At 38.6% G+C, this 14,418-nt stretch overlaps 1 protein-coding gene across 2 annotated transcripts in view; it reads left to right on the top strand.

Moving 5' to 3' along the window:
• GUCY1A2 (guanylate cyclase 1 soluble subunit alpha 2) overlaps nt 1-14,418 on the top strand; it is a 126,920-nt gene that overhangs the window by 60,680 nt on the left and 51,822 nt on the right. For both annotated transcript variants that reach the window (XM_042839019.1, XM_042839020.1), the window contains exon 5: nt 12,769-13,254. In XM_042839019.1, coding sequence (XP_042694953.1) covers nt 12,769-13,254 — 486 coding nt within the window. The remainder of the gene's footprint in view (nt 1-12,768; nt 13,255-14,418) is intronic.

Genomic DNA, 14,418 nt, shown 5'->3' on the forward strand with positions numbered 1-14,418 from the left:
TTAGGAATTCAGCCTGACTTGTCAGAAGTTTGTAAAGATAATCCAGCTTGCCAGAGACAGGCTGTTCTGAAATTGCCCGTTTAACCAGAATGCAGCAGTACAGCAACATCAGCCTAAGAAAGTGTGGCTTGTAATATTTCTGCTTTGACCAAGAAAAGTGTATTCTGATATTACCTATGTGTAATGTGAAAAATGATCAAGGTGGAGAGGAGGCGGGCATGTCCCTTTGGCACTGCATCATACAGCCAAAACAACTGAGTCCAGAGTGGTCCAGTGGGTCCAGAGGAGTGCCACAAAGATGATCAGGGGGCTGGAGAACCTCCCTTACAAAAAAAAAAAAGGCTGAGGAAGCTGGGCTTTTCAGCCTGGAGAAAAGAAGGCTGCAGGGTGACCTCATTGCAGCCTTTCAGTACCTAAAGGGAGCCTACAAACAGGAAGGTAATCAACTCTGAAAGGGTAGATAACAGCAGGACACGGGGAAATGGTTTTAACTTGAAGGAGGGAAGATTTAGGTTGGATGTCAGGGGGAAATTCTTTCCAGAGAGAGTGGTGAGGTGCTGGAACAGGCTGCCCAGAGAGGTTGTGGATGCTGCATCCCTGGAGGTGTTCAAGGCCAGATTGAATGGGGCCCTGGGCAGCCTGGTCTGGTGTTAAATGTGGAGGTTGGTGGCCCTGCATGTGGCAGGGGGGTTGGAGATTCATGATCCTTGAGGTCCCTTCCAACCCTGGCCATTCTGTGATTTTGTGATTTTGTGAGTTGATTGCTGTTAGCAGTACAGTGCTGATGTTTGTAAAGAATAGCTAGTGGAAAGGAATTCATCTCAGATGAGTTCTTGTAAGTGTGCTGTGTTGCATCAGGAAATAAAGATTTCTGTTCTTGGCCCAAATATCACAAAATGAGATTTAATTTAAGCATTTACAATGCTGCCCTAATTTCAATCTAATAATATCAAACTATCGGTTCATACCAACAGTATATTTTTATGTAGGGACATATTTTCAAATAATACAACTTTTTTTTATTTTTTCTGTTGTTCCGATCGGTATATTTTTAATTAGTAACTCCTGAACAGGAAACTGTTTCTATTAATTGCAGTTCAGAACATAGTGCCCTGTGTGGTCACTGTGACCTTTAAATGATCTATCTTCATCAGAATTAATCAAAACTTCAGATTCCATAATGAGAGAGAATTCTGCCATTTTGTAATTTTTTCCCTTGAATGTGAATATTGCAATTTGTTTCTTCAAAATGCTGAGGTAGACAGAAATTGCTGAACATAGTGTCTTCCTCTCAGTAAGATTGAAAGTGTTTGGTTCAATAAGGGCAAAACAGTTCGTTTTAAGTCTTATAATTTTATTTCTGCTCATGATGGAACTGAAAAACTTTGAGACCGTGTAGATACATATTTTATTTTATCTTTTAATTTAATTAATGTATGCTCAATAAATATTTTGCTTTCGCTGAACCATCATTTCCCGATACAAAAACATGTAACCAGGATGTTTTTGGCCAGCTGTTGTCACCATGAGTATGAGGGATGCATCTATCAATCTTACCTCAGGGATGAACTGTATTTGAGGGTGACTGAAGAGCAAAAGTCAACATTGTTGGAGCTCTGTGGCTATAACAGCTCTAAATATGAAACTAACACCAAATGTAGCAAAACGTGAAGTTAAAAATAGATGTCTCTGAAGTACTGCCAAATTAAAATTCTCACTCCAGAAGGATTAGTTCACAGGTTGTTTTACTAATGAACTTAAGTGCCAGGGTTATTTCTGAAAGATTTAGTCAATTGCAGACTAAAACATTTGGAATTTTTCCTTTCTTCAGTGTTCTTGTTTCAATGCAAAATTATGAATTTTACTTTGTGTAACAAGAGTGTCATGACATAACAGGTTAAATGTTCAGGTGCTGTGTGTCAGATATGTTGCTGTAATTTCTTCTTATTTCCCTTAGTGCTAAGGGAGTTCTGACTTTGGTGATTTATACATGTGAAACTGAGATTGGATGTTGCTCTGCTGATTTTAGCATTCTGGTATTCTGAAGGTAGCAATACATATCTGAGAATATGGAAGCCCTTCTCTGGCAAACTTTCACAGAAAGAGCTTTAATTCCTCTGTTGACTTCACTTGGTAGCTACTTTTACAAGCATCAGGGTGTTGTGTACCTTCAGAATAAGCAGAGGTGGTATATTTCATGTGTGGTGGTCAGTGTTTAAATACTATATATGATTGTAGCAAAGAGAGGAACCCGCAGTTAAGTTCTCTCTACTGAATTCGGATGTTTTACTCTGGGGACTTAGCTGCATCTGAAGTACTTTGGTGGTTTGTGGACATGTAACATATTTCAGTCATTTTGCTTTTGTGAAATATAAAGGTGTTTTAGGTTGATTGAAGGACTTCAACGGACGCAGAAAAGAAAGAAAGAGGTTTAATAATCCCATCTTTTCATAAATCAGTGATCCATCTAAATGAGTTTTGGTAAACAATGCCTTATTTTCTTTTCTGCTGAGCAAAAAGGTGTTATTTCCTTTCACAAACGTGGGAAGAAATTGAGGAGTATGGCTACTGTTTAGCTATCTCAAATCTTATCAGAGAGTTGTTCATGCCAGACTATTTCAATTTGTTAAAATAAACTGACACAATGGATTTTTGTTGTACCTGTTGATAAAAATAACCCAGAATCTTTTGTTTCCTCCGAAAAAAGTGTATTTTGTCACTTAAGAAAGGAGGGATTTTCCACACATTTGTAACTCTCCATCCTAGAGTGCACTGCCACTGGTGACAGCTTCTCTATTAGCTTCACCCAACTCAGATTAGGCCTTCTTAGTGCTCGAGTATCCCTTCCAGAGAACCATGCGTTTTTAAAGCTGTTGGAAACTTTCTCTAAGCAAAAAGCAGCCTTCTATTATTTGGGAACATTTATGTCTTAACATAGAACTAGACAGTCATTGGTTTGCTGTTTCATGCAGTTTCCTCTTACCTGGAGCTGGATAGTTATCTAAATTTTCTCTCTCTTCCTTGGCAAATATAAACGGTCAAATTTACAGGACATGATAATGCAGTAAAAGTTTATCTCTTTTTTTTTTTTTTAATAGAAGAAATCAGAGCTCAGCCTGAGCTGTAAGTAATCCCATTGATTTATATAAAAAGATTTTTTTACAGTATGATTAAGAGCTACTAAATTTTGCTGTCCCTTATTTTGATGATTATTGGAGAACTGGTTTACTTTTACGTATAATTACTTTATAAATAAATTATATGATCACACTAAGAAACTAAGATCCTATTTTTTTGTGCTCTCAGTGCATTATCCAGATTCATTTTGAAGATTAGAATTTTATTTAATGGAATCATCACCTTCATAATAACATTCGGTATTCCTTGAAGTACTGTAAACACTTTTAGTGCTTTAGTAAGAGATAGTGTAATAAATGCCAAAATTAAACATTCTGAAGGTCATCATGTCTAGACAAATGTTGCAAGTTATATTTAAACTAGTGAAAGTTTTTTTTTTTGTGTGTGTTTGTGTTAGTTTGAGGAACATAAAATATAAACGGTTAAAATGCTCAGAAGACAGGATGAGTTGGGATTTCCAGTGTAAAATTAGAAAAAGTCTACATACTACTGTGTAATGTACAGCACTACAGTATTTAGTTCAAATTACACAGACAGGTAGCAATAGGACAAGGGGGAATGGCTTTAAACTAAAAGAGGGGAGATTGAGGTTAGATGTTAGGAAGAAATTCTTTACTCAGCGGGTGCCTGGAGAACTTACGGATGCCCCATCCCTGGAGGTGTTGGATGGTCAGGCTGGATGAGACCCTGGGCAGCCTGATCTAGTGAGTGGCAACCCTGCCCATGGTAGGGGTTCAGGCTTTATGAACTTCAAGGTCCCTTCCAACCTAAACCATTCTATCACGATGCTATGAAATTAAATGAAGACAAAACTGTGTTACTAAGACCAGACTGTGTTACTAAGATCAGTCTTGTGGCTTGTTGCATCCATGTAGATCATGACTTCTGCTCAAGGAGCTGAGTGTTTTCAAGTGCATTTGTGCATGTGAAAGAAATAAGCCTGTGCCATGTAAATTTATTTCAGTCAACATCGGTCTATGTTAAGCAAAATAAATAATGCAGTGTAATTAGTGAAAATATGTGGCAAAAGAAGTAGGTAGAACAGACGTTTAATAAACCTTACTAATAAACCCTAATAAGACTTACTGTGGCTCATCACCACAGAAGGCTGCAGATTTCCAGGTAAAAAACTATCATAAACTAATTTACATTAAGAGCATTTTATTTTAGATTCTTCTCAGGAAGTCTTCTTTATCAGAAATTCAGAGAGAGGAGCTACTGAATGAGGAGCTGCAAATACCCCTTGCTCCTTTGACCACTGCTCAGCCTAGGTCCTTCGTAATTCCAGAAGGGTTAATTCCAGCCAATAGCAAGAGAGGCTCAGCAGTCATGAATGAGAAGCAAAGATCTTCTGACCGTTCTGAAGGAAACAGAAATACAAAGGGTGAGATTCTGAAAAGCAACCAGATCTTGTTCTTCAAACTGACTTTTGGCATCAGGATTTTATGCTTAAAGGCTTTAATACTCAAAAGATCATGGGAGTCAAAATGCTGATATTACACTTCACGTGTTCCATTGTTTAGGGATTTCACAGCTCCAAATTAGCTTCAGGTCTCAGGATTTTGCATAAATTAGATGAAGGTGGTCCTGTCTGTGTTGGTAGGCAGCTTCAGCTTAGCTCTGCTCAGTCTTTCAGTCTGTAAAGGGTAAACTGGCTCTAATCCAAAAGCCAGGTAGCTGTGTTAGCATCATGCTGTGCTTGAGCAAATATTTTCCCCTCCTCAGCAGGGCTCTTCAGCTGAGGCAGAGCACTATGCTACAGGCAGACATGGCTTCTGGGGATGGGCTGGCTGTGGTCTGCCCACCCACTGCAAATAATGACTAAATGTGCAAACCTCCCCTGAGATGTCTGAGGACAGAAACCTACAGGCTGTTGGGGAACTCCCTAAGGCTGCAGTTCTCAGCATTTATAGAATGATAACTTTCCCCCTTTGCTGTAATAACAGCTGGGCCTCTCATTTGCATGGAATCATAGAATCAGAGAATTACAGAATCATTAAGGTTGGAAAGACCAATAAGATCATCTAATCCAATAATCAGCCCATGCCTATGGCTGCTCTAGACCATGTCTCTTGGTTCCACATCTACCCTTGAAAACCTCCAGGGATGGTGAGCCCACCACCTTCGTGGACAGCCTGTGCCAATACTTTACCACTCTGACTATAAATTTTTCCTAATATCCAACCTGAACGTTCCCTAGTGCAATTTAAGGCCATTATCTCTCGTCCTATCACTGTTATGTGGGAGAAGAAGCCAACCCACACCTCACCGCCAACTTCCCTTCAAATGACTAGAGAGTGATAAGGTCTCCCTTGAGCCTCCTGTTCTCCAGAATGTCAGTTCCCTCAACTGCTCCCCGTAAGACCAGATCCTTCTCCAGCTCTGTTGCTCTTCTCTGGACACACTCCGGGGCCTCGATGTCTTTCTTGTAGTGAGGGGTCCAAAACTGAGCACAGTACTCGAGGTGCAGCCTCACCAGAGCTGAGCACAGAGGGACAGTCACCTCCCTGTTCCTGCTGACTGTGCTGATACAGGGCAGGATGCCACTGGCCTTCTTGACCACCTGGGCACGCTGCTGGCTCTTGTTCACCTGGCTGTTAACTAACATTCCCAAATTGTTTTTCTCTATGCAGCTTTCCAACCACTCTGCCCCAACCCTGTAGTAAAGCATGGGGTTTTTGTAGCAAATGCAGGATCTAGCACTTGGTCAAGTTAAAGCTCCTATAGTTGTTGAAAGCCCATTGATCCAGCCTATCCAGATCCCTCTGCAGGGCCTTCCTACACTCATTTACACAATTGCCAAATCCCTTTGCATTTGAAGGACCAACCCTCTTGTCCTTCCCTCCCTCCAATTTCCCTTAAGGCTTTGCTGGCCCCTCTGCAGTGATACTAAGCAGTTAAAACCTTGGGGACATCCTTCTGTTTCTCTCTCCTTATCAGCCTGGGCCATAGAAAATTGTTTTAACTGCTTTCTTCATCTTGTACCAGAATAATAAGGCAAATGGGATTATTTCTTGATTTTAAAATACTACTTTCTGCCTAATTCTTTTAATTTCCTTTGTTTTCAATTCACATAAAATATCAGTTAATTGCAATGAACAGAATGGAAGCTAAGCAAATATTTTAACAGATCTAGAGATGCATATATTCACTACATCATGACTATTGCTTCTCACAATCTGTGTTCTATTTATTATTATTAAGCTAAAGACATTTTAATGTATGTATTTGCTTTTTATTTCTTTATGGATTGTAAAATGAATACATTGCGGAATTCATTAAAATGACACTCAGCCTGGGACTATGCATGCATTCTTTCCAAATTCAAATCTTTTACTTGACCTGGGAAAGACTCCACATGAAGATTTTCTTTTACTGGTGTAGGTCAAATACAGTAACTAGTAGAAAGTTACTGATGAAGGGTGTACTAACAGTATAAGGCATTGTGTTGGACATACAGAAAGAAATTTAAACTTTTTAAGAAAAACAGAGAAAATTTAATTCTAAATTCATGGTACAGTTCTTTCTAAAATCATCTGAGGGTGTTTTTGGAAACTTCAGTCAGAAATGTAAAGATTCTTTTCAATTATATCTAATGGTAGAATGATTATACTGGGGAAAACAGAAATCTCTTGTCCTGGTGTTCTGAAAATTTCGCCAAGAGATCAGAATTGATTCATCTTAATATCACCTTATAATGATGTTGTTATTTTTTTAATCAAAGCCACAAAAGTATTTGGTAGGAGGGACAATAAAGAGAAAAAAAAAATAAAAATAACAGCAGAGAACTCTAATCAATTTTCATGGTGTGACACTGGCAGGAATTTGGAGCAGTTGTGTATTTAAGATGAAATAGAACAGGGAAGGAACTGGAACATATAAATCCTAATGGAGAAAAATGTCTGCAAGCTGGTTAGTGAACAGGCTCAGAGACCTTCTAATTGCAGTTTTAAGATACCTATGCTGGTGATGAAATGTCATGTCTCCTAATGGTTGCTATATATATTTCTGTTCTGCACAGATCAAGAGAGAAAGCTGTTTCTTCTGCTCACTGCCTGCTGTTCTCATGAATAAACCTATATTCTCATTTAACCATTTCCTTGTATTTTGATTTAAAAAAAAAAAAAAACAAAAACAAGAAAATACAAATCTGTAACCGAAAGGTATTTGGAGAGGATATCATAGAATGAGCAGGAGTACTTTCTGATAAGTGGGCAAATTCAAATGAGAAGCTTTTCCTAGAAGCTGAATATCACTAATGGAGTGATTAGGTGCAGAATGGGTTTATGGACTCATGCTTGTCTGGTTGTGAAACTCTGTTGGAAACTGTCTAAGAGGTAACAATTATCTGTTGAATGGGAGCCTTTCCACCGCCTTCAGAGTTTACTGGCACATTCCTATGAAATGTCGCTTGATTGATATTGGTAGGTATCAATAAGAATCTCTCTGCAACCAATTAACAACTAATAGTTGTCAATTATAAAGTCCTTTACATCATAAAGTAATTAGCTTTGATCACAAAAATACACAAAACTTTTTTGGTTTTAACCAGGGTGATAGTTTTGATGATATTACTTGTGTCATCCTGAGTATAAAGTCACAAATTTTGTATTTTAAGCGTGAGGAAGTAAGAATAATATGATTTGATGTGTTTGCACAGCATTTATCAAGAAGAGACCCAATTCAGAGAAGAGCCTCCAGAGTACTTTTAATTCTTAATATTTTTTTTCCCTGGCATGACTGCACACTGCTGTATAGAAGCTGAACCAGCCAAAAAGAAGAGTTTTCACTCAGAGGGTGGTGACACACTGGAACAGGTTGCCAAAGGATATTATAGATGCCCCATCCCTGGAGGCATTCAAGGCCAGGCTGGATGTGGCTCTGGGCAGCCTGGTCTGGTGGTTGGTGACCCTGCACATCGAAGAGGGTTGAAACTCGATGATCATTGTGGTCCTTTTCAACCCAGGCCACTCTATGATTCTATGAAAAAAAAAAAGGAAAGATGTATGGAACAGGATGAATTTTAAGGGACAAAAAGCTACAATCCCATCCTTGGTGTCTTTCAGTTGGCTGCAACTGTTGTTGAATAGCTCAAATGTTCTTTTTGTTGTTAAATAATTCAAAAGGAATTGAAAGGACTTTGATGCTGGAATAGAGTGATGCAAACAAAGATAAAAATAAAATGACGTGTTTGTTTCAAACTGCCTTTGAAATGCAGATTTTTCTAATTAATTTATCATTGATATATGTAAAAAGATTTCTCTGCAGGTTCTTCAATTTTTATAAAATTGTGTCTAGTGGGATGTACTGAGTATTATGTTGCTCTGGGTGCTGGTCACCGCTCTATTCCAGCTGATAATTTCTCCCAAAAAGAAGAGTGACAAAGTTTCAAATATTTAGTTGCGCAGGCAAGCATACTTGTCGGTGGCAAGGGGTTAGAATTTGATGATCCTTGAGATCCCTTGCAACCAAAGCCATTTGATGATTGTATGATTCTATGATACATTATCATCTCTTTTATGTTGTGGAAAAACGAATATATATTTCCAATATATATAACCAGTGTTTTATATTTCCTAAAGTGGAGTTCCCTACAACATTATTGCTGCCATTTTATGTTCATGAAGTATCTAACACACATAAAATGCTAAATCTGCTCACTTTAGTTTGGAGACTGTTGTGCATTACATAACACCCCAGAGACTTCTATAAATAATCAGAAATTCGTAACAGTCACTTTGCTGCTGTGTGGAATTATGTTCTGTTGACAATGCATTGAAGTGGAAATCCAGCTTGTAAACAAATGCTCAGGGTTCTACCTCAACAAGAACCTGAGAAACTCCTGAGTTGTGCTGAGCAAACTTTGCCACACTTACTCAACTGAAAAAATAAATACTTTTTCATTTCTGCAGAGATTACATGTGTTTCTCTTTGCTTTTTCAGCAGATGTCTGTAATGGAAGCTAGTGTTTTGTTAGGATTTTGTCTTTTTTTTAATTCAGATGCTTTATTTGTATCTAAAGATAAGAGAAGACATTTAAAGAACGTCCAACTGATTTAGATTTTAGCTTAGCAGCTAATTCACCTTTCTTGAAGTTGTCCTATACTCTTGTCCTCAATGTACACTCATGCTTTCTCTGTTCTGGGCTTAAGTTGTTTTCTGGGTACCATGAATGCTCTCTAGTCTTCTTCATCATCACTTGATTTTCTTCCAGTCCCCCCAGTCCTTTAATTAATTATATGCCATTTTAAGAAGGAGGCCTGTTTATTGTCATTGAATTTGTTCATTGAATGAAGTCTAGCATGTGAGATGAGCTGTTTACAGAAGTGTGGCATAGCGCTCAAAGTGTTTCCTAACCCATTCCTAATGAAAAGCCCTAAAAAGAGAAGACTTTTATCACAATTTAGGAAGGTTTGTGTGCTGATCAAAGTCAGAGGGAAGGTCCCTTAAAATCTGCAAAGGCTGAAAAACATGGGGCAGAAAATTATTTTTAAGCCCCCAAGATATTTCTTGGAAATACTCTCTCATGTTCCCATTGATATTTTCCAGAAGAATCATACTTAATTTTAGTGTTTTTAACCCAGATCTTGCAGAGCCTAAGTGACGTGCTGAGGTAGCTGCTGATGTACGGCGCTGTAGGAGATTGTCTCATCTTGTAAATGGTGGTGTAAGAGTCTGCCAGTGTTCCCTGGTTGGATCATTTGTGAGAGGGAGGCTGGAAGAATCCTGGATAGTCAGGGACTCTACTGTGTGCTCCCCTTTCTTTGCAGTGGGTTTGCAGTGAAAATGAAATGATTGGGGTTTTTTATTTTTTATTTTTTTATTTCCTAGGGCTACTTATGGTGTACCATAATTTCACAGCAATGTAATCCTATAAAGCACAAGATGCAGTTGTTCATTTCAAAATGTTTTGTTTTCCATTTTACCACTGTAGATCAGGAAAATGTCCTCTGAAAACAGTGGATTTGTTCCAATTTATTCTGCGAGATGATAATTAAAGAGCCAGGAAAGCAATGAAATGCAGCAGTAATGAAATATAACAGATGACAGAAACATTTCAATCTTTCCCTGCTTACAAGAAAGATAGATGATGTAATTCTAATTGCCTATAAGCTTATGGTCTGCGTGTAAAGTTGCTCAGCTCTGGGGAGCTGCCCAGAAGTGTAATTTGACTATGACTAGCTTGAAGATACAGAGAGGGATCTGAGAAGCAGCACACTCCAAAAGAAGGAGATGAAGATCGTACAAAATCATAGCTGCAGTTCAAAGCCCCCTGGAATAGAGCTGAATCATCTCTGAATCTTCTTTGAAAGGAAAAGGCCTTTGCAAAGACTGGGAGGATGCTTCTAGGTAGAGGGCACCCAGAACCTCTCTGGACAATCTATTCCAGTGTCTCACCATCCCCACAGTAATGAATTTCTTCATCTATCTAGTCTAAATCTAACCTCTTCCATTTTAATACCATTTCCACTCGTCCTGTTGCTACCTGCCCAAAAGATACTCCCCAGCTTTCCTGTAGGCCCTTTCAGGTATAGCAAGGCGGCTATGAGGTCTCAGAGCCTTCTCTTTTCCAGGCTGAAGAGGGTAAAGTTGGAATTGAATCAGGACACTGTCCTGGTTTTAGTTGAGATAGAGTTAATTTTCTCTATAGTGGCTGGTATGATCCTATATTTTGGTTTTGGGAGAAAAATAATGCTGATAACATACTGTTTTTTGAGTTGGTGCTGTGCAGTGCTTACATAGAGTCAAGGACATTTCAGCTTCTCATACCCTTCTGCTGGGCGAGGAGCTGGCAGTACACAAGGAGGTGGAGGGGGACAGAACCAGGACTGCTGAACCACACTGACCAGAGAGACATCTCATACATATGGCATCGTGCTGAGCAGTAAAACTGGGTTTACTGGCAGAGCTGCTACTGTTTGGGTACTGGCTGGGAATCAGTCAGAAAGTAGTGAGCAATTGCACTGTGCATCACTTGCTTTGTGTATACATATATATATATTTATATATAAATTATTATTATTTTCCCTTCCTTTTCTAAAATTATTATTATTTTCCCTCCCTTTTCTGTCCTGTTCATCTGTCTCTATCTCAACCAATGAATTTTATGTTTTTCTATTTCTCTGTCGCCTTCCACTGGAGAGGAGTGAGCACATGGCAGTGTGGTGCTAAGCTGCCACTTGTGTTAAATCATAGCAGACACTTTTATGAAACGGAGCAGTTTCATAGGGAGATTATCTTTGTAAAGGCTTCTCAACATACTGTAGAAAACATCAGCCTTGTTGGCATACTGTATTCACATGGACAGAGATCACATTAAAGACTCCTAAAACTGACAGAAGGGAAGCAGGAGCACAGAGAGGTGCATTATTTTTCTTCCCATCTAGCAGCAGAAGCAAGTTCTGAGGCCCAGTGACTTGCCTTGCTTATCATAGAATTGTTTGAATTGGAAGGGACCTTTAAAAGTCATCTTGTCCAACTCCCCTGCAGTGAACAGGGCCACCTATAGCTCCATCAGGTTGCTCGGCGTCCCTCCAGTCTGACCTTGAATGTGTCCAGGGAAGGGGAATAGACCACATCTCTGGGCAGCTTGTTCTAGTTCTGGGCACCCCAGGCACTACAGGCTCATCTTGGGGACATGGTCACACTCTTTGGAGCTAACAGCCTGTTTTCACCTGAAGGTGGAAAAGGAAACTGACAGTGTACATTTATTTTGTATGCCAGTGATGTTCTAGGTATGGAAAATAGAAAAACTCTCTGTCAAATGCACTGAAAGGTAACAAGAGGTGACAAGCCAGGGACTCATCTGTATCAACTACTGGACTCAGAAGATGGCATGTATGGCCATTTAACAGCCAAATGCAAAATCTATCCAGCAGGACAATATACCACCTGATCTTTTCTGATAATACTTCTCTTTTGTTTTCTCTTCCATTCTGCAAATACAAACTGTATGGATCTTTATCAGGAAGAAATCTGTAAACTCTAACAGAATGTTACCCATCAAATACACTGCATACGCGAGAAAGCAAATGGGAAATAGAGGCACTGATAAACTTTTTCCGTGGCGTTAATTATTTTATAGGAGTTCTTCTTCGTGTCTGCTCTTACTAGACTCCTCTATAGCATGAGAACATTTGAATTAGTAGGTGTTTCCTTAAAAAGAACAGAAGCTACTTCACCTAGACTGCTTTCAGATAGTTGTAGTTAACCTTTAATTTTCTTTAATTTAATGATTTTAAAATTTGTTTCTAATTAACAGATAAAAAGCTATTCATGAATTTGCTTTTAAGGCCAGGTATGTTCAAGGAGCACAACTTAGAAGCATTATTTACACCCTTTCTGAGAAATACGTGTTATTGTGGTTGCTTTCCGATCTGATTGAGCTAAAATGGAGTCCCATGCTTGATTTGGGAATTTTTTTGTGTGAATATAGACTATTTTCTGACTTACCTTGATGAGCAGACTATGTGAATCTTATTATTTGAACAGGTGTTTAAGATGCAACTGTGTAAAAGGCTGCAGTTTATGCTTATCATTTTAACTGAAGAGTAAATTGGGAGGAATTAGATGAGAAATCCATTTATCAGGTGATCTTCGCTGTTCTAAAATCTGGTTTTATTTTTGCAGGTGATGGAAGTTAAGGGACAAATGATTCATGTGCCAGAATCCAATTCAATTTTGTTTCTGGGGTCTCCTTGTGTGGACAAGCTGGATGAACTGATGGGCCGAGGCCTCCATCTGTCGGACATACCTATCCATGATGCTACTCGTGATGTTATATTGGTTGGGGAGCAAGCGAAGGCCCAAGATGGCTTGAAAAAAAGAATGGATAAACTGAAGGCAACGCTAGAACGCACACACCAAGCCCTGGAAGAGGAGAAAAAGAAAACAGTCGATCTCCTTATTTCTATTTTCCCTGAAGAAGTGGCTCAGCAGCTGTGGCAGGGACAGCAAGTTCAGGCCAGGAAGTTTGATGATGTTACCATGCTCTTCTCGGATATTGTTGGCTTCACAGCCATCTGTGCGCAGTGCACACCCATGCAAGTCATCAGCATGCTGAATGAACTCTACACACGGTTTGACCATCAGTGTGGATTCCTGGACATCTACAAGGTAATAGCTGAAGTCCTAAGTTAGTAAAATCTAATGGAAACTAAGATGGAAAAAGTTACCAGTATCTCCCCTCCAAAAGTGTGAAAGGCAATTATTTACATCACAGGAAAAAAGAAATTTGAAATTTGTTCATTGAAATTTAATGTGCTGTCATCATGTTTACCTCATGGCAATGTATGTCCAACATTCCTTTTTTCCTATAGGGGTACACACCTCCTGTGTAATAGTCTGTTTTTCTTTAAGTGACTCTTCAGTTGTAGTGCAGTAAGGATGATGAAGACCTCAGTGATGTCCTTAGCTCCTGAAAAGCACTAGAGTATTCTCTGTTTCAGCAGAGCCTGAACGTTCTTTTGGTTTAGATTTAACCTTCCACTCAAGATTAGGAAGAAAACAGCAGCTGTCCATTCATAGTAAATGGAATGAGAGATACTAGTGTTGTGCCCCAATCCTTTACTGCCCTGCAAAAAGGAATTGTCACACTGTTAGTCCTTGTTACAGACTGCAGCACCTACATTCTCTTGAGGGGATTTGGTTTCCAGGTATTTGAGAGAAAAAAAGAAGGGAGACAGAATTTAATAAGTATAGTTAAAATACTACCTGTGTAATTATCCTGTGAAATAGAAAATATGTTTTGTGTATAGCGTACATTTTAATTTTGTGATAGGAAAAGCAGAACAAGTTTATTTTTATAACTATGAATACATCAAAGAAAAAAATCATAGTTTTAAAATTATATGTTGACTTTATTTTCCATCTGAGGCTTTCAAACTGAATCACCGGTTTTCCACTTGCATTAAATAGTTTTTGTTCATAGACTGTAGAGAGGAGGTCCTCACAGTACTGGCATTCCTTTAGTTTTTATCATCCAGTACTCTCTAACAGGCTTCCAAAAATATTAATTCTCTACTTAAATAATAATAGCTATTGTTGCTGCAAAGTTTTAATAACTACCATGGGTAGAAATGTATATTGCAAAGATATAAGTCGATATGACACTACCAAGATAAAACATCATGCTTTAAATTAGTTTTGAGCTCCTAGGCTATGGTTTACTGTTACTAATGCTCAGAAGCCAATGTCATGCTGTAGAAGACTAGAATGGAAGGTATCAACACTCATTTCTTCTTCTTTTTTTTTTTTTTTTTTTTTTTTTTTTTTTTTTTT

This window comes from Centrocercus urophasianus, unplaced genomic scaffold (genome assembly GCF_019232065.1).
Source record: "Centrocercus urophasianus isolate 14NV4802_14NV808 unplaced genomic scaffold, USGS_Curo_1.0 seq_9, whole genome shotgun sequence".
NCBI classification, from domain to species: domain Eukaryota; kingdom Metazoa; phylum Chordata; class Aves; order Galliformes; family Phasianidae; genus Centrocercus; species Centrocercus urophasianus.